This window comes from Salvelinus alpinus, chromosome 20 (genome assembly GCF_045679555.1).
Source record: "Salvelinus alpinus chromosome 20, SLU_Salpinus.1, whole genome shotgun sequence".
Lineage (NCBI taxonomy): Eukaryota > Metazoa > Chordata > Actinopteri > Salmoniformes > Salmonidae > Salvelinus > Salvelinus alpinus.
In genome coordinates, this window is record NC_092105.1 from 28,999,960 (window position 1) to 29,018,669 (window position 18,710).

Below are 18,710 nucleotides of genomic sequence, written 5' to 3' on the forward strand. Positions count from 1 at the left end.
TAAAATTGATTAAATAGTTGTTTTTCCTCATCAATCTACACCCCATAATGAAAAAGCTAAAACAGGTTTTTAGACATTTTTGCAAATATATTAAAAAAGGAAATATCACATACATAAGTATTCAGACCTTTTAGTCAGTACTTTGTTGAAGCACCTTTGGCAGCGATTACATCCGCGAGTCTTCTTGGGTATGATGCTACAAGGATGGCACACCTGTATTTGGGGGGTTTCTCCCATTCTTCCCTGCAGATCCTCTCAAGCTCTGTCAGGTTGATTGGGGAGCGTCGCTGCACAGCTATTTTCAGGTCTCTCCAGAGATGTTCGATCGGGTTCTGGCTGGGCCGCTCAAGGACATTCAGAGACTTGTCCCGAAGCCACTCCTGCATTGTCTTGGCTGTGTGCTTTGGGTCATTGTCCTGTGGGAAGGTGAACCTTTGCCCCAGTCTGAGGTCTTGAGTGCTCTGGAGCAGGTTTTCATCAAGGATCTCTCTATACTGTGCTCCGTTCATCTTTCCCTCGATCTTGACTAGTCTCCCTGTCCCTGCCACTGAACAACATCCCCACGGCATGACGCTGGCTCCACCATGCTTCACTGTAGGGATGGTGCCAGGTTTCCTCCAGACGTGATGCTTGGCATTCAGGCCAAAGAGTTCAATCTTGGTTTCATCAGACCAGAGAATCTTGTTTCTCATGGTCTGAGAGTCCTTCAGGTGCCTTTTGGCATACTCCAAGTGGGCTGTCATGTGCCTTTTACTGAGGAGTGGCTTCCATCTGGCCACTCTACAATAAAGGCCTGATTGGTGGAGTGCTGCAGAGATGGTTGTCCTTCTGGAAGGTTCTCCCATCTTCACAGAGAAACTCTGGAGTTTTGTCAGAGAGACCATCTGGTTCTTGATCACCTCACTGACCAAAGCCCTTCTCCCCGATTGCTCAGTCTGGCTGGGCTGCCAGCTCTAGGAAGAGTCGTGGTGATTCTAAACTTATTTTGAGTCTCATAGCAAAGGGTCTGAATACTTATGTAAATAAGGTATTTTTTTTATTTCTTTTTATAGATTTGCGAAAATGTCTAAAAACCTGTTTACTCTTTGTCATTATGGGGTATTGTGTAGCTTGATGAGGAAAAACATGTATTTAATCCATTTTAGAATAAGGCTGTAACTTAACAAAATATGGAATAAGTCAAGGGGTCTGAATACTTTCCAAATACACTGTATTTGACCTGTTTTTTAGCCTGGTTTGTTTGTGCAGTACAGCCAACTCCTATAGTCATTGTCATGATAGCAGAGAATACAAACTTAAACCAGGCTATGTGTGTATGACAATCTCCACAAATGTCTTCAGTCAAAACAAACATCAACATTTCTGTGTGTGTGTGTGTGTCTTCCCTCCTTGCGTGCGTGTGTGTTCCAGGAGGAGAACGTGAGGACGGTGCTGATGAATCCGAACATAGCATCGGTGCAGACCAACGAGGTGGGGACTAAACAGGCTGACTCTGTCTACTTCCTGCCTGTCACGCCTCAGTTCGTCACAGAGGTCATTAAGACCGAACGACCTGACGGCATCCTGCTGTCTATGGGAGGACAGACCGCTCTAAACTGTGGTGAGTTAGGGGTGTGAGCGGACCTGGACTGGAGCGCGGCGCGAGTATCCCAAAAGCTGGATTGTTGGCCTTCTCGCCCGCTCCAATTTCACTCCAGCTCCGCTCCAGTAGCACTCATTTCACTTCAGGAGCTCAGGGCGCGCCCGGCACTGCTTGCATTTCTAGGCTGCTTGTGTGCTGCTATAGTCCATTGCTTTAGCTACTGTCATGGAGTTCACTAAATATTTTCATAAAGAAACTGATAAAACACACAGGTGCAAAATCAAGATGAGGACCAAGAGAAAGAGCGAGTGGTGATGTAGTGTCCACAACTAAAGAATCATTGGGAATCTGAAAAGACACATATCGTAAAAGCATGATGGTGCATTAGGTGCACATGCTAACAGAAAGGAGCAAGGTGGGTAGCTAGCTAAGTGTGTCATTGTAGCAAAATTATTTATAAACGAGCAATCAAATCTCTTAAGTTTCGTTCATTTTGGTTCTATTATCTATACGATAGACTATCATTGATTTCTGCCCAATAGGCCTGACATATTACCTCTTTCAAGGAGCTTTTGGTTTTGATAGAGTTTTTCTGCTTAAAAAACTTTAGGTCTACCTAAAGAAAGAAAAAATCTAAGCAACTCTGTAAGCACTGAGAGGATATTCTCCACTGCTGGCCTGCTCTCCAGGCACCATCGCATGAGCCTGAAGCTACAGACTCTGGCCAAACTCCTGTTTCTTAAAGTGAATTCAAATCACTTTAAGCCTAATTCAAATCATTAAGCCTAATCAAATCATTAAGCCAAATTCAAATCATTAAGCCTAATTAAGCCTTTGTTTCATTTTTATTTAATTCTAAGTAAGTCACAGCCTATATGCGCAATTTATAAACTATAATTATTTAATACAACTACATGTTGTTTAAATGCTGAGCGTTTAGTGTTCCTGCCAGCCTAGTGTGTTGTACTCGCAAATGCTACTCGCAAATGCCTTGAAATAATAGGCTAATAATGTAGCCAAAACAATTCATTTTCTTTCCTTCTCCTGACTTATTTAGTGTTTTATGTTCTGTTTTAATACAACATGTAGCCTATGTGAAATGATGAGCGCTTCTTACGGTCACCTTTTCATGTTTATTAAAACACTTTTCATTGAAATCATAGGGTTTGGTTTCAGTACTTCAAAACCAAGTGGTAGGTCCAGGTAGTCACAAACATAGATGGGTGTTGGTTAAATGGTGCTTTTAATGAATGGAGCGAATTTGGAGTGGCAGTATTTTTTCCCCTGTGAGCGAGGTGTGGTTTTTAGTGGAGCGGTTGGAAAGGACATGGAGCGCCAGTGCACCGCTCTGTGAGCGATGAGCGGGATTTCCGACCGCTCGACTTCGCTCACATTCTCTGGTGGGGGGGTGGTGTGTGTGTGTGTGGCGGTATATTGCTACCCGTTGAAGGACAGACCGCTCCCAACTGTGGTGAGTGTGAAGGTGGAGGTGTGTGTGTGAATATATGTGCCTTCTATCTGACTATTACACCTACACTCTGAAGTCACATGCATTCTCCCATCTCTCTCTCACGTGTGTGCATGTTTCCCTGTGTGTCTGTGTGTCTGTGTAGGAGTGGAGCTGTTCCAGAGTGGGGTACTGCAGAAGTATGGGGTGAAGGTGTTGGGGACCCCTGTAGAGTCCATTATGGCTACTGAGGACAGACAGCTGTTTGCTGACAAGCTCAACGAGATCAATGAGAAGATCGCTCCCAGCTTCGCTGTGGAGACGGTGAGGCTTCTAGACAAACACAAGTCACATCAAAAACAATGTTCTGATTTAGTTTTTCGCTCTCAACCTCACATCAGGGGTAGATCTCAAAATTTTTCCCTCTTTCCTTGCATCTACCCTCCTCATCTCCTTGCTTCCCTTTTTGTGAAAGAGAGGTGAGGAGAGGACGGCGGAAAGGACATGAGGAAAGAAATTTGAGATTCAACCCAGGTGTAGGCATTTATAGGTGTAAGGTGCAGACCCGGGCTCAAATACTATTTGAAATATTTTGAATTGGCCTTCCCAGAGTGCCAAATGTGTAGCATTTGGAGTTCCAGGACTTGTCTATTGGTCCGGTAAGCCTGTCAAGCACAGCTAAACTATTTTAAATTATTTCAAATAGTATTTGAACCCAAGTCTGGTAAGTTGCAGAGCGGAGTTGAATAGTGTAGTGTGATGTAAGGACAGTGTTTGTCCTATAGGTGGCAGATGCCCTGAAGGCAGCGGATCAGATAGGCTACCCTGTCATGCTACGTTCTGCCTATTCCCTGGGCGGACTGGGCTCAGGACTCTGTGCCAACAAGGACAAGCTGGAGGAGACCGCTCGGAAGGTAGGTCAAAAGACTTGTTGAGGACACAAGACCCATTCAGGCCTCTTATGCATGTATCTTTTTGACAAGCTGGCTAGGCCGGGCATATGAATGGCAAACCGTCTACTCAATCTACTCAGTAGGTCAAAGATCAATTCAGTGTTAGCCTAATCATGAATGCTGGGTTGTGTTCAGGCAGTCACAATGTAGCAAATTGTTTAAAAAAGTTATGAACTAGAAAACGTGTGTGTTTGTGTAGGCCCTGGCGATGAGCTGTCAGATCCTTGTGGAGAAGTCTCTGATGGGTTGGAAAGAGGTGGAGTATGAAGTAGTCAGGGACATCGCTAATAACTGTGTCACTGTCTGCAACATGGAGAACTTTGACCCCCTCGGCATTCACACAGGTATTACAAGCACATGCACGCACGCACGCACACCCACACACAGACGACGAGACAGACGACGAGGAGGAGGTCAGTGATCTGGCAGTGCGGTTCCAGGACAAAAACCTCCCCCTCAACGTCAGCAAAACAAAGGAATTGATCGTGGACTACAGGAAACCGGGCAGAGCACTCCCCCATCGACAGGGCTGTAGTGGAGCGGGTCGAGAGCTTCAAGTTCCTCGATGTCCACATCACTAAGGACTTAACATGATCCACACACACCAACACAGTCGTGAAGAAGGCACAACAACGCCTCTTCCCCCTCAGGAGGCTGAAAAGTTTTGGCATGGGCCCTCAGATCCTCAAAAAGTTATTCAGCTGCGACATTGAGAGCATCTTGACTGGCTGCATCACCGCTTGGTATGGTAACTGCTTGGAATCACTGGGGCAGAGCTCCCTGACACCCAGGACCTCTATACCAGGTGGTGTCAGAGGAAGACCCTAAAAATTGTCAGACTCCAGCCACCCAAGTCATACACTGTTCTCTCTGCTACCGCATGGCAAGCGGTACCGATGCACCAAGTCTGGAACCACCAGGACCCTGAACAGCTTCTACCTCAGACCCATAAGACTACTAAATAGTTAACCAAATAGCTACCCAGACTATCTCCATTGACCCTTTTTGCAATAACTCTTTTGACTCATCACATATGCTGCTGCTACTGTTTATCTATCCTGTTGCCTAGTCACTTTACCCTTAACTGTATGTACATATCTACCTCAATATAGCCAAGTTATCTTTACTCTTTGTATGTTTGTTCCTTGTGTTATTATTTTTTACATTTTTCTCTCTGCATTGTTGGGAAGGGTCCGTAAGTCAGCATTTCACTGTTAGCCTTCACCTGTTGTTTACAAAGCATGTGACAAATACAATTTGATTTGATTTTGACAGACAGACACCCACATACACATTCTTTCCACTCTAAATCAAATCAAATCAAATTAAATCAAATTGTATTTGTTACATGTGCCGAATACAACAGGTGTAGATCTTACAGTGAAATGCTTACTTACAAGCCCTTAACCAACAATAGAGTTAATAAAATATTTACTAAATAAACTAAAGTAAAAACAATTAAGTAACACAAGAAAATTACATAACCATAACAAGGCTATATACAGGGGGCACCGGTACCGAGTCAAGCGGGGATAGAGGTTAGTCGAGGTAATCTGTAAAGTGACTATGCATAGAATCTATCTTCTCATTGGTCTGTTTGTCCACTCTCTCTCCCCCCAGGTGACTCTATTGTGGTGGCCCCCAGCCAGACTCTGTCCAATGAGGAGTACCACATGCTGCGTGAGACGGCCATTAAGGTAGTGCGTCACTTGGGCATCGTGGGGGAGTGTAACATCCAGTACGCCCTTCACCCTGGCTCTCTAGAGTACTGCATCATAGAGGTCAACGCTCGACTCTCACGCAGCTCTGCCCTCGCATCCAAGGCCACCGGGTAAGACGCTTGTTTTGCCAGCCTGATCACTAGAAATACACTTTGATTTCGGACACTTGAAAAGGTCCTGAGAACATCGACATACAGTGCATTCGGAAATTATTCAGACCCCTTTACTTTTTCTACATTTTGTTTTGTTACAGCCTTATTCTAAAATTGATTAAATCTTTTTTTTGCCCCTCATCAATCTACACAATACCCCATAATGACAAAGCCAAAAACTTTTTTATAAATATATATATAAAAAACTGGAATCAGATTTACATAAGTATTCAGACCCTTTACTTAGTACTTTTTGAAGCCCCTTTTACAGTGATTACAGCCTTGAGTAGTCTTGGGTATGACGTTACAAGCTTGGCACAAATGTATGGTAGTTTCTCCCATTCTTCTGCAGATCCTCTCAAGCTCTGTCAGGTTGGATGGGGAACATTGCTGCACAGCTATTTTCAGGTTTCTCCAGAGATGTTCGATCGGGTTCAAGTCCGGGCTCTGGCTGGGCCACTCAAGGACATTCAGAGACTTGTCCCAAAGCCATTCCTGCGTTTTCTTGGCTGTGTGTTTAGGGTCGTTGTCCTGTTGGAAGGTGACTATTCGCCCCAGTCTGTGCGCTCTGGAGCAGGTTTTCATCAAGGATCTCTCTGTACTTTGCTCCGCTCATCTTTCCCTCGATCCTGACTAGTCTCCCAATCTCTTCCTCTGAAAAACATCCCCACAGCATGATGCTGCCACCTCCATGCTTTACTGTAGGGGTGGTGCCAGGTTTCCTCCAGACGTGATGCTTGGCATTCAGGCCAAAGAGTTCAATCTTGGTTTCATCAGACCAGAGAATCTTGTTTCTCATGGTCTGAAAGTCCTTCAGGTGCCTTTTTGGCGGCCTGTCATGTGCCTTTTACTGAGGAGGGGCATCCGTCTGGCCACTCTACCATAAAGGCCTGATTGGTGGAGTTTTGCAGAGATGGTTGTCCTTCTGGAAGGTTCTCCCATCTCCACAGAGAAACTCTGGAGCTCTGTCAGAGTGACCATCGGGTTCTTGGTCACCTCCCTGACCAAGGCCCTTCTCCCCGATTGCTCAGTTTGGCTGGGCGGCCAGCTCTAGCAAAAGTCTTGGTGGTTCCAAACTTCTTCCATTTAAGAATGTTGGAAGCCACTGTGTTCTTGGGGACCCTCAATGCTGCAGACATTTATAGGTACCCTTTCCCAGATCTGTGCCTCGACACAATCCTGTCTCTGAGCTCTACGGACAATTCCTTCGACCTCATGGCTTGGTTTTTGCTCTGACATGCACTGTCAACTGTGGGACCTTATATAGACAGGTGTGTGCCTTTTATAAATTTGCTAAAATTTGCTAACATTTCTTTCACTTTGTCATTATGGGGTATTGTGTTTAGATTGTTACGTTACAGCCTTATTGTTCCTCATCAATATGGGAAATATATCGAAATCGTTTACTCCAATTACGGTAGGGGTGGTAGGGTTAGGGGAAAATAAAGTAAAATATATTTTAAAATATATATTTAAAATAATATAGTTACAAAAAAATATATGGGGGGATTGGAAATGATGCAGACAATTACATTGATGGAAGCCATAATCTAGCTGCAATATTAATGCTGACCCCCCCCCCACCCCCTGAAAAAAAAGGGTTATCCATAAAATATTCCTTACACAGTGCACTACTTTTGACCAGGACCCATAGGGTCTGTCTAAAGTGCAGTATTGCAGTACAATAGTATCTCAACTCTCCTAACCCACTCCCCATGCTCCCTCAAGGTACCCCCTGGCGTTTGTTGCAGCCAAGCTGGCTTTGGGCATCCCTCTGCCGGAGATCAAGAACACGGTGTCAGAGAAAACCACAGCCTGTTTCGAACCAAGCCTGGATTACATTGTCACTAAGATCCCTCGCTGGGACCTCGACCGATTCCAGGGCATGTCCCGAGAGATAGGCAGCTCCATGAAGAGTGTTGGAGAGGTACGGGACACACACGCGCTCCGCTTCAAGGGGGATACTGCCATATTGCTTTCACACCTATTTTATCCTCTCATATCTACACGTAGTGCTTAGGGGGTAGGAGCTAGGCGTTGATTTGGCATTCAGGGATAGCCTACTTAATCTTGACTTCTGTTCAGTTTACCATTAATAGATGACTCTAAATGAAACCTGTCTGTCTCTTTATCTTCTTGTTTTAACGTCTCTCTCTCCCCCCTGTGCTCTCAGGTGATGGCTGTTGGGCGTACGTTTGAGGAGAGCATGCAGAAGGCTCTGAGGATGTGCCACCCCTCTGTGGACGGGTTCATGCCCCGCCTGCCCCTCAACAAGCCTTGGTCTGCTCAGCAGGACCTAGACCAAGAGCTGGCTGTACCCTCCAGCACACGGGTTTTCTCCCTGGCCAAGGTAGAGACACCACATACAGTGCCTTCAGAAAGTAGTCACACCCCTTGACCTTTTCCACATTTTGTTGTGTTACAGCCTGAATTAAAAGATGATTACATTTAGATTTTGTGTCACTGGCATAAACACAATACGCCATAATGTCAAAGTGGAATTATGTTTTTAGACATTTTTGAAAATGTGAAATGTCAATAAGTATTCACCCCCTCTGTTATGGCAAGCCTAAATAAGTTCAGGGGTAAATATTTGCTTAACAAGTCACATAATAAGTTGCATGGACTCACTCAGTGTGCAATAATAGTGTTTAACATTTATAAGGTCCCTCAGTCGAGCAGTGAATTTCAAACAGAGATTCAACCACAAAGACCAGGGGAGGTTTTCCAATGCCTCACAAATATAGGCACCTATTGGTAGATGGGTTAAAAAAAAAAATCTGACATTGATGATCCCTTTGAGCATGTTGAAGTTAATAATTATACTTTGGATTGTATATCAACACACCTTGTCACTACAAAGATACAGGCGTACTTCCTAACTCAGTTGCCGGAGAGGAAGGAAACCGCTCAGGGAATTCAGCTTGAGGCCAGTGTTGACTTTAAATCAATTTAATGGCTGTGATAGGAGAACTCAGGATTGATCAATGGATCAACAACGTAGTTATTCTACAATACTAACCTAAATGACAGAGTGAAAGAAGGAAGCTTGTACAGAATAAGGCATCCTGTTTGCAGTAAGGCACTCAAGTAAAACTGCAACAAAATGTGGCAAAGAAATACACTTTCTGGCCTGAATACAAAGTGTTATTTTTGGGGCAAATCCAACACATCACTGAGTAGCACTCTTCATATTTTCAAGCAGGGTGGTGTCTGTATCATGTTATGGGTATGCGTTCATCGGCGAGGACCACAGAGTTTTTTAGGATCAAAATGAAGGAAATAGAGTTCAGCACAGGCAAAAACTTCCTAGAGGAAAACCTGGTTGTCTGCTTTCCAACAGACACTGGGAGACAAATTCACCTTTCAGCAGAACAATAACCTAAAACACAAGGCCAAATGTACACTGGAGTTGCTTATCAAGATGACATTGAATGTTCCTGAGTGGCCTAGTTACAGTTTTGACTTAATTGGCTTGAAAATCTATGGCAAGACTTGAAAATGGCTGTCTAGCAGTGATCAACAACCAACATGACAGAGCTTGAAAAAAATAAAAAAAGAATATTAAAATAAAAATGGAACTTGTACAGCCAAGTCAAATGGTGGCAGTCTGGAACCCTGGTGTATGTGTGGGAGAGGAACGGAGTGAGGAATCCTTCATTGAGTGCAGGATGAAATGATTGATGCTTGTACGATGTATTAAGAAGTAATGGGCCCAATCGTATCACGCTATGAGACGCCAATAACACTCAAGGTTAGCCTGGCAGCAGAGTCAGTGTGTGTGTGTGTGTGTGTGTGTGTGTGTGTGTGTGTGTGTGTGTGTGTGTGTGTGTGTGTGTGTGTGTGTGTGTGTGTGTGTGTGTGTGTGTGTGTGTGTGTGTGTGTGTGTGTGTGTGTGTGTGTGTGTGTGTGTGTGTGTGTGTGTGTGTGTGTGTGTGTGTGTGTGTGTGTGTGTGTGTAATTTCAGCATTTTTTTTCTCTCAGTGTCTAATTTCATTGTGAGCTGGTTATGTCTTCTATTAAACAGCCTGTCCATGTGAATCACACATGGCTGAAAGGCACCACTTAGTGCTGCGTGTGTCCTTCTGCCTTGTGCTGCGTCCCACACATGCCCAGGTAACAGACAGAGCAGTGCTGGAATGTGTGTGTGTGTTGGAGCTGGGCCCGTCACGGCTCATTGGGCCCTGCTTTATATTCCGAAGGCACCGCAGCAGACACAGCTCACAATTACACTGCATCATTCCCTGTATGAGAAGGACTCCACTCAACAATGTCTGATTACTCCATCACACAACTCAACTGAATGTTTTCTCATGGCCTGCATAGGTTGTGTTTTTATCATCATGGTTTTCATGCAACTTACTTTGTCAGTCGTGAGACAATTATGATGAGTCTCATCATAATTGATTGACTGGTTGTTCTTACCAGCAGGTGGTAGCGCATTTAAAAGCACAGGTGTTAGAACAGGTTGAATTGTGTTATTATCATGAGTGTTTAGAATGATTTGATTCTCTGTTTGTGTGTGTGCGTGCGTGTGTGAGTTGAGAGTAAAGCAGAAGGTGAGATGAGTAAAACCGTATTGTATTGACTGACCCTCTCCCGGTATCTCTCTAGGCCCTTCACAGTGGTGTGACTGTAGACCACATCCACCATCTCACTGCCATAGACAAGTGGTTCCTACACAAGCTACGACGCATCACAGAGCTGGAGCAGCACCTGAGCCAGTTCAACAGGTAGGAACATACACACACATGCATGGCGGCACACACACACACACACACAAACACACGAATTTCACTGTTATGAAAAAAATACTTGATGCATTTAACACTTCTACCACTAGGTGATGCTATGAGGGCACAGTTAAACTGAGACTGTCAGTCCAATGGGGATGTGCTCTTGATGCCCCTTAGCAGCTCACCCATTACTCTATCCCTCCTGCTGTAGAAATATACTCCTCCTCCCTCTTCTCAGCCAGTCCACCTCTCCTCCTCCAGTCTCTCAGTCCTCCTCTCCTCAAGTGTCTTAGCACCTCTCTCCACTTTTTTTTCTCTCTCTCCACCAATCGTCTTCTTCAGCCTGTCTCTCATTCCGTCCACCCGCCTCTCTTCTATTCAAATTTGTATGACCCTCCTGCCATGGCTATGCCCAGGTTGGAGGGATGCTGGAGAGGAGCGATGGAGGGATAGAGGAGATTTTGGGCCCTGTGTGGGAGGAGAGCAGAGCAGCTGATGCAGAGCAGACACGGGTGTCCTTCAGGCATGTCAATTACCTTAGTCATATAACCCATGGCCTGGCTGGTGTGTGCGTGTGCGCGTGCGTGTGTGTGTGGGCTTGTCTGTACTCTACCAGCAGATAGTCCCTATATACACACACCCACGAACGGCCACAATCCTACACAGAAGAAACACACACAGACACCATACCACCAGGGCTATTCTCATCGTGTGCTGTTAAGCACGTCGTGTGATTCACTTATTATTTTCTTTACCTTTTTAGATCTTTTTTCTCTGGACAAACTGCAGTGGAATTTAAAACGCACTTCTCCTACTATTTCCACAGTCCTGTGGAAATACAATTAGCATAATAACAAAATCCATCAGTTTAAGCTAGAGATATAAGTTTCTTTTGATGGGCTGCGTCTCAATCCACCACATCCGCCGATATCGCCCTTCCGCATCTGCAGTGAAAGGTGGCAGAGCTAGAGCGGTATTTGTCAGACCGTAGACATCCCCGAAAATCGGTCTTCTCAACAAAACGTGTAAATAATCTGAACGGTTTGTCTCAGGAACACAATGGTATTCTGTGTTTTGCTTTACGGCTCCCACAAACGTCACGGGACTCGTCTGAAGTCGGTACCACCTCTTCTGCCAAGTTCTGTCTGTAGCGTACGAACAGTTTAGGCTACACACTAATATGACCCTTCTGTAGAAAGGTGAGTCTCTCATGAACACATACATGTCGTGTAATGCCCGAGGTGTAGTGGATGAACAGGAGTCAAACGCAGGAGACAGAGAGTTCAGAGTAGCGTTCCAAATTTAATTCCCCACACGGGTGCAAACACGACGCTACTCAAAAAACAAATGCTTCACCACAAACAAAGTGAGACACACGAAAAATCACCAACCAACGTACACGTACCCTGACACACAAGAATGTACAGAGTGTACACACAACAATCCCGCACACCCAGCAGGTCGGGCTGCTGGGTAATAAAGCCCCACAAATCACCCTAACCACAAACAGGTGTACCTACTCAACAAAAATGGAGGGGGAGGAAAAGTCAGTAGCACCTAGTAGGCCGGTGACGACGACCGCCGAGCACCACCCGAACAGGAAGGGGAGCCACCTTTGGTGGGAGTCGTTACATGTCGGTTGTTTTGCTCTAGGACGCCCAGTTAATAAAATTAATAGAGGTGTATATATGGAGATAGTTTAGTGCCAAAAATAAGGGGTTAAATACAGTGCATTTGGAAATTATACAGACCCCTTCCCTTTTTCCACATTTTGTTATGTTACAGCCTTATTCTAAAATGGATCAAATAAATGTTTTCCTTTATCAATCTACACACAATACCCCATAATGACAAAGCGAAAACAGGTTTTTGGAAATGTTTGCAAATGTATTTCAAATAATAAACAGAAACCTTATTTACATAAGTATTCAGACCCTTTGCTATGAGACTTGAAATTGAGCTCAGGTTTATCCTGTTTCCATTGATCATCCTTGAGCTGTTTCTACAATTTGATTGGAGTCCACCTGTGGTAGATTAAATTGATTGGACATGATTTTGAAAAGCACACACAGTATATAAGGTCCCACAGTTGACAGTGCATGTCAGAGCAAAAACCAAGCCATGAGGTTGAAGGAATTGTCCATAGAGCTCCTAGACAGGATTGTGTTGAGGCACAGAGCTGGGGAAGGGTACCAAAAAATCTGCAGCAATGAAGATCCCCAAGAACACAGTGGCCTCCATCATTCTTAAATGGAAGAAGTTTGGAACCAACCAAGACTCTTCCTAGAGTTGGCCGCCCGGCCAAACTGAACAATCGGGGGAGAAGGGCTTTGGTCAAGGAGGTTACCAAGAACACGATGGTCACTGACGGAACTCTAGAGTTCCTCTGTGGAGATGGTTGTCCTTCTGGAAGGTTATCCCATCTCTGCAGCACTCCACCAATCAGGCCTTTATGTTAGAGTGGCCAGAAGGAAAGCCCCTGAGTAAAAGGCACATGACAGCCCGCTTGGAGTACTTAATGAACAGCAAAAGCACTAGCCTATGTCAATCTACTATCCCCCATATTGTGGATACATTTTAAGAAGTAATTTGGCCACTTGTGTTGTGATACAAACCTAATGAAAACATATTGGCCTATGGGCTAGGCTACACATCGCAAAAAAAAGTTATGCATTGCTTCTTGCCTTACTCTGGACATCATTCACAAGTGATAATATATAATTCACAAGTGATAGGGTAATATTATCATCCATCAGACTATTCTTGATTTATTCTTGCCTTTACATATACTAAATAATATATGTGACATGTATTTTTATATAGAATATTGTGCACCTGTCTCGAAACAGGGGCAGCGGGAAAAATACATGTCATCTATGCATTTAAATAGTGAATGGAGGAAACTTTTCCCCATGGTTCATTTTCATGACAGCCAGGTAGGCTATACTCCTGCTGTAAAGATAAATAATGTGCTTAATATTAGGAAAGTTGAGAAATAAATATAATAGCCTAGCCTATAGAAATCTGATGGGATCCTCCTCTTAATAGAGGCCATCGCTCTTGTTTTCTCAATTTGCAATTGCATAGCCTATAGAAATGTTGAGCAACATGAGCTCATGGGCTCTCATGAAGTGTTTGATTAGATTTTCGATCACATTTGCATTGATGTCAGAGTGATTAGATGGACATTTGGGATTAGATGGGGTGCTGAGTACCAGGCAGTTAGCAAGTTTGGTAGGCTACTAATGACCATCAGCAGCATCAGAGCTTGGAGAAGCCTAGTTACCGTGACTAAAAGGTCTCGTGGAATTTGACTGCCTTCTTGACCACCGGTGTGGCAGTAATACGGTTACCGTAATAGCCCTAGTCGTGTCTGGAGGAAACCTGGCGCCATCCCTATGGTGAAGCATGGTGGTGGCAGCATCATGCTGTGGGGATGTTTTTCAGCGGCAGGGACTGAGAGACTAGTCAGGATTGAGGGATATATAAACGGAGCAAAGTACAGAGATCCTTGATGACAACCTGCTCCAGAGCGCTCAGGACATCAGACTGGGGTGAAGGTTCACCTTCCAACAGGACAACGACCCTAAGCACACAGCCAAGACAATGCAGGAGTCGCTTTGGGACAAGTCTCTGAATGTCCTTGAGTGGACTTGACCCCATCGAACATGTCTGGAGAGACCTGAAAATAGCTGTACAGCGATGCTCCTCATCCAACCTGACAGAGCTTGAGAAGATCTGCAGAGAATAATGGGAGAAACTCCCCAAGCTTGTAGCATCATACCCAAGAAGACTCGAGGCTGTAATCGCTGCCAAAGTTGCTTCAACAAAGTTCTGAGTAAAAGGTCGGAATACTTATGTAAATGTGATATTTCATTTTTTTATTTTTTTATACATTTGCCAAAAAATTTAAAAACCCTGTTGTTGCTTTGTCATTATGGGGTTTTATGTGTAGATTGATTATGGGGGGGGGTGAACGATTTAATCAATTTTAGATAACTGTTGAAACGTAACAAAATGTGGAATAAGTCAAGGGGTCTGAATACCTTCCCGAATGCACTGTACATGTCAACAAAAACAATACGAACTTCCTTTAGGTTACATTTATTTTCACGTAGTGAATCTGATATTCAGTGCATTTCAATGAGCTAATAGGAGTAATGCCAAAAATATATAATTAGTTTATTATTAGTTTATTATTTTAAAAATCAAAAAGCTTAATGATCCATGGTATGACCATCTTAAAAAATGTCATATGTTAGCTAAGTAGAACCCTCCCCCTGGCTTAGACTAGAGGGTTAAACGGCTCCAATCACTGGCCTGGTGCAGAGGGAGGGGCCCAACACACATGTTTTCTAAGTGCTACATTCAGTGTGCATATGTATTTAACCTTTAAGCTCAGATCTTGGTTTCTCTCCTCAGTGCAACATTACCCCAGACCCTGCTGCTGAAGGCTAAACAGGACGGCTTCTCAGACCGCCAGGTGGGCCAGGCCCTGGGCTCCAGTGAGGGGGAGGCCAGAGTGTTGAGGCTGGGTCAGAACATTAAACCCTGGGTGAAACAGGTGAGCAGCCTCCCCCGGGTCCTGGTCCATGTATGCGTCCCAAATGGCACCCTTTTCACTACCCTACATAGTGTACTTCTTAAAAGTAGTCCACTATATTGGGAATAGGGTGCCATCTGGGACGTATTGAGTATCTCCCACAGGAGTTGAAATGAACATTCAGGCTAACAACGTCCCTCACCTCCACGTGACACCTCTCTGACATCGCTCTCCTAGCGACAGACCTTCAGACTTACCTTGGCCTACTAAACAAAAGCATTGTGCACAAACATATCACATTGTCACGTGTTCATAGTAGTCTAATGAGTAGGTTCTGTATTGCAGGAGACATCAGTTTTTATTTTCTGTTCAGATTGACACCCTTGCTGCAGAGTACCCTGCTGTGACCAACTACCTGTACTGTACCTACCATGGACAGGCGAGTCCTTATCCTGCTTAACTGATGTGAATTCATAATGTATTTGTCCAATGTCCATACATTTTTTGGTGCCGCACGTTAGCTCCTGAATTAGATTTTTTTTTAAGGCCAATCTGCAGTATAAACAACAACAAAGTGGACACCCCACCACTTTTTTGGTAAACGGCTAAGGGATGTAAACACACTGCAATTCTTAATAGTATAAGCAATACCTTTATTTGAGAAGATATGAGTACATATGTAGTCCTTAATGTTTTTTTCCCATGCATTGTGTTTGTCAAAGTTAGACACTTTTTGTGTGTCATTGTGTCCATTCAACAGGAGCATGACTTGGAGTTCAAGGACCACGGTGTCATGGTGCTGGGATGTGGTCCCTATCACATTGGTGAGATGCATTATCATGGTGTTTTCAACATACTAATGAATGGTTATACTCTAGCCTGGTGGTAGCAGACATATATCTATTTTGTCATTTTTAAAAACATTTTCTATGGTAGCAGATCTGTTTGCGATCCGCCAACTCCTCTGTCATATGTGTTCGTTGTCGTAACTAACATGTATCAAACCAAAATAAATTCAATCAAATCAATATTTGAACATTTTGAGTTATAATAATACAATAATTACGTTTTTGTTATCCCTCCTGTTCACTAGGGAGCAGTGTGGAATTTGACTGGTGTGCAGTGTCCAGTATCCGAGCCCTGCGTCAGATGGGCAGGCGGACAGTGGTGGTAAACCACAACCCTGAGACTGTCAGCACGGACTTTGACGAATGTGACCGCCTGTACTTTGAAGAGTTGACTCTGGAACGCATTCTGGACATCACACAGCAAGAGGTGAGAAGTCAACACACACACATGAACGTTCAGAGACACACAGACGCACAGATGCGCACAAGCACACATACACGTATACGCACACACATTAGTGATGGGGGGGGAAATCAATAGTTACATAACGGGATGTTATTTTTGACGATATATCGTATCGTTTTGACCATATCGCAATATTATTTTGGTGCTAGTTGGCTGTACCTGCACCAAAACAGAAAATTTCCTTAACAGCTTGTTCTCCATCTTCTTTTTAAATAGGGAGACAATTTTTTTCAGCACTTTAATTACCATGACTGATAAAAAACTAGTTTTCTCATTGCTCTGTCTTGTCGCTCTGCAGCAGACATATAGAGCTTGTCAGCTTGTAGTCCTAAAACCCGGAAATGATTTACCTCTGGTTTGTTCAGACCTTCCTATGGGGAGAATGAATGGGGAAAGAATAGGGTTTTGGGATAAATGAGGAATTATGTTAACACAGGCTTAGGCAATCTTATAAGTTTAGTTCTATGAGATAAAATTAGTCAGTTAATATGACCTTTATGAATTATGAATTATTAAATTACAGAAATGCTTAAAAATTCACGAAAAGTGACATTAGCAGAACTTATAAGATAACATGCTGACCAAATCGGCCACGTTGCGTGAGTGAGCATTGCTAAATAAATGTATACATAAAGTACCAGTCAAAACTTTGGACACACCTACTCATTCCATGGTTTTTCTTTATGTATACTATTTTCTACATTGTAGAATAATACTGAAGACATCAAAACCATGAAATAACACACATGGAATCATGTAGTAACCAAAAAAGTGTTAAACAAATCAAAATATATTTTATATTTGAGATTCTTCAAAGTAGCCACCCTTTGCCTTGATGACAGCTTTGCACACTCTTGGCATTCTCTCAACCAGCTTCACCTAGAATGCTTTTCCAACAGTCTTGAAGGAGTTCCCACATATGCTGAGCACTTGTTTGCTGCTTTTCCTTCACTCTGCGGTCCATCCCAAACCATCTCAATTGGGTTGAGGTCGGGTGATTGTGGAGGCCAGGTCATCTGATGCAGCACTCCATCACCCTCCTTCTTGGTCAAATAGCCCTTACACAGCCTGGAGGTGTGTTGTGCCATTGTCCTGTTGAATGAGATCCACACACACTTTTTTCTTCTTTCAATCACCCACATGGGTATATGCTCGTAAAAACGAATGAGTACATGGGAGAGGAGGGACTTGCAGCGCATCAAATGTCTTCTCAAAGTAACTTCTTAAAGTATTGCAATACAGGACTTCGCTGCTATCGTTTCCCTTTTTCTGCAATATTTCCAACTGTTAACGACGATGATGTAGTGGTGGTGAGTCGACTCCAAAATAATTGATTCCTCGACTCCTTGCACGTCGACTCCTGGTGTCCACTCCCATTTCTGAGTGTCAAAATTTGATTCCACTAGGAGAACACAAACACTTGCATAATTCATAGCGAACTAGCGAGGGACGGATAGAGAGGGGACCGGCACAGTATAGGCAGGTCGGCCACCAGGTTCATTCTGTTCAGAACATCCCAGGGTATGACGCCATGTCATCTTGTAACTGTACATCAAACATAGTGATCATAAACATTGACACTGTATATGACATGCGTTTTATGAGATGGAAATGTGAAGTGCACATTTGGAGTCATGGATGTATGTCTGTAGCGGTGCTGGTTTTAGTTCGTAGCCCAACTGCATTGAAGCACAGAGGAGAACGTACTCAGAGCTTGCAGCCAAGTGTTAGCCTCCTGGCAGAGGCAACCAGGTTTTTGGCTAAAATGTCCTGGTACTTGGTAAACATTTTTTTTTAAAGAAGTTAATGATGCCACTGAACTTCACAAGGGCCCCAAGACAGCGACGAGACACCCTATAGGGAGGAGGTCAGAGACCTCGCAGTGTGGTGCCAGGACAGCAACCTCTCCCTCAACGTGATCAAGACAAAGGAGATTGTGGACTACAGGAAAAGGAGGGCCGAGCACGCCCCCAGTTTCATTGATGGGGCTGCAGTGGAGCAGGTTGAGATCTTCAAGTTCCTTGGTGTCCACATCACCAACAAACATGGTCCAAGTACACCAAGACAGTCATGAAGAGGGCACGACAAAGCCTATTCCCCCTCAGGAAACTAAAAAGATTTGGCATGGGTCCTCAGATCCTCAAAAGGTTCTACAGCTGCAACATCGAGAGCATCCTGACTGGTTGCATTACTGCCTTGTATGGCAACGGCTTGGCCTCCGACCGCAAGGCACTACAGAGGGTAGTGTAAACGGCCCAATAC

The 18,710-nt window shown here is 44.0% G+C and overlaps 1 protein-coding gene across 1 annotated transcript in view; it reads left to right on the top strand.

The window, feature by feature from the left end:
* Positions 1–18,710, top strand: part of cps1 (carbamoyl-phosphate synthase 1, mitochondrial) — an 84,738-nt gene that overhangs the window by 16,958 nt on the left and 49,070 nt on the right. The window contains exons 14-25 of the mRNA XM_071355214.1: positions 1,411–1,600; positions 3,196–3,353; positions 3,815–3,943; positions 4,182–4,326; positions 5,603–5,813; positions 7,584–7,782; positions 8,029–8,205; positions 10,470–10,588; positions 15,014–15,155; positions 15,508–15,573; positions 15,895–15,958; positions 16,228–16,409. Of these exons, the coding sequence (XP_071211315.1) occupies positions 1,411–1,600; positions 3,196–3,353; positions 3,815–3,943; positions 4,182–4,326; positions 5,603–5,813; positions 7,584–7,782; positions 8,029–8,205; positions 10,470–10,588; positions 15,014–15,155; positions 15,508–15,573; positions 15,895–15,958; positions 16,228–16,409 (1,782 nt within the window). The remainder of the gene's footprint in view (positions 1–1,410; positions 1,601–3,195; positions 3,354–3,814; positions 3,944–4,181; positions 4,327–5,602; positions 5,814–7,583; positions 7,783–8,028; positions 8,206–10,469; positions 10,589–15,013; positions 15,156–15,507; positions 15,574–15,894; positions 15,959–16,227; positions 16,410–18,710) is intronic.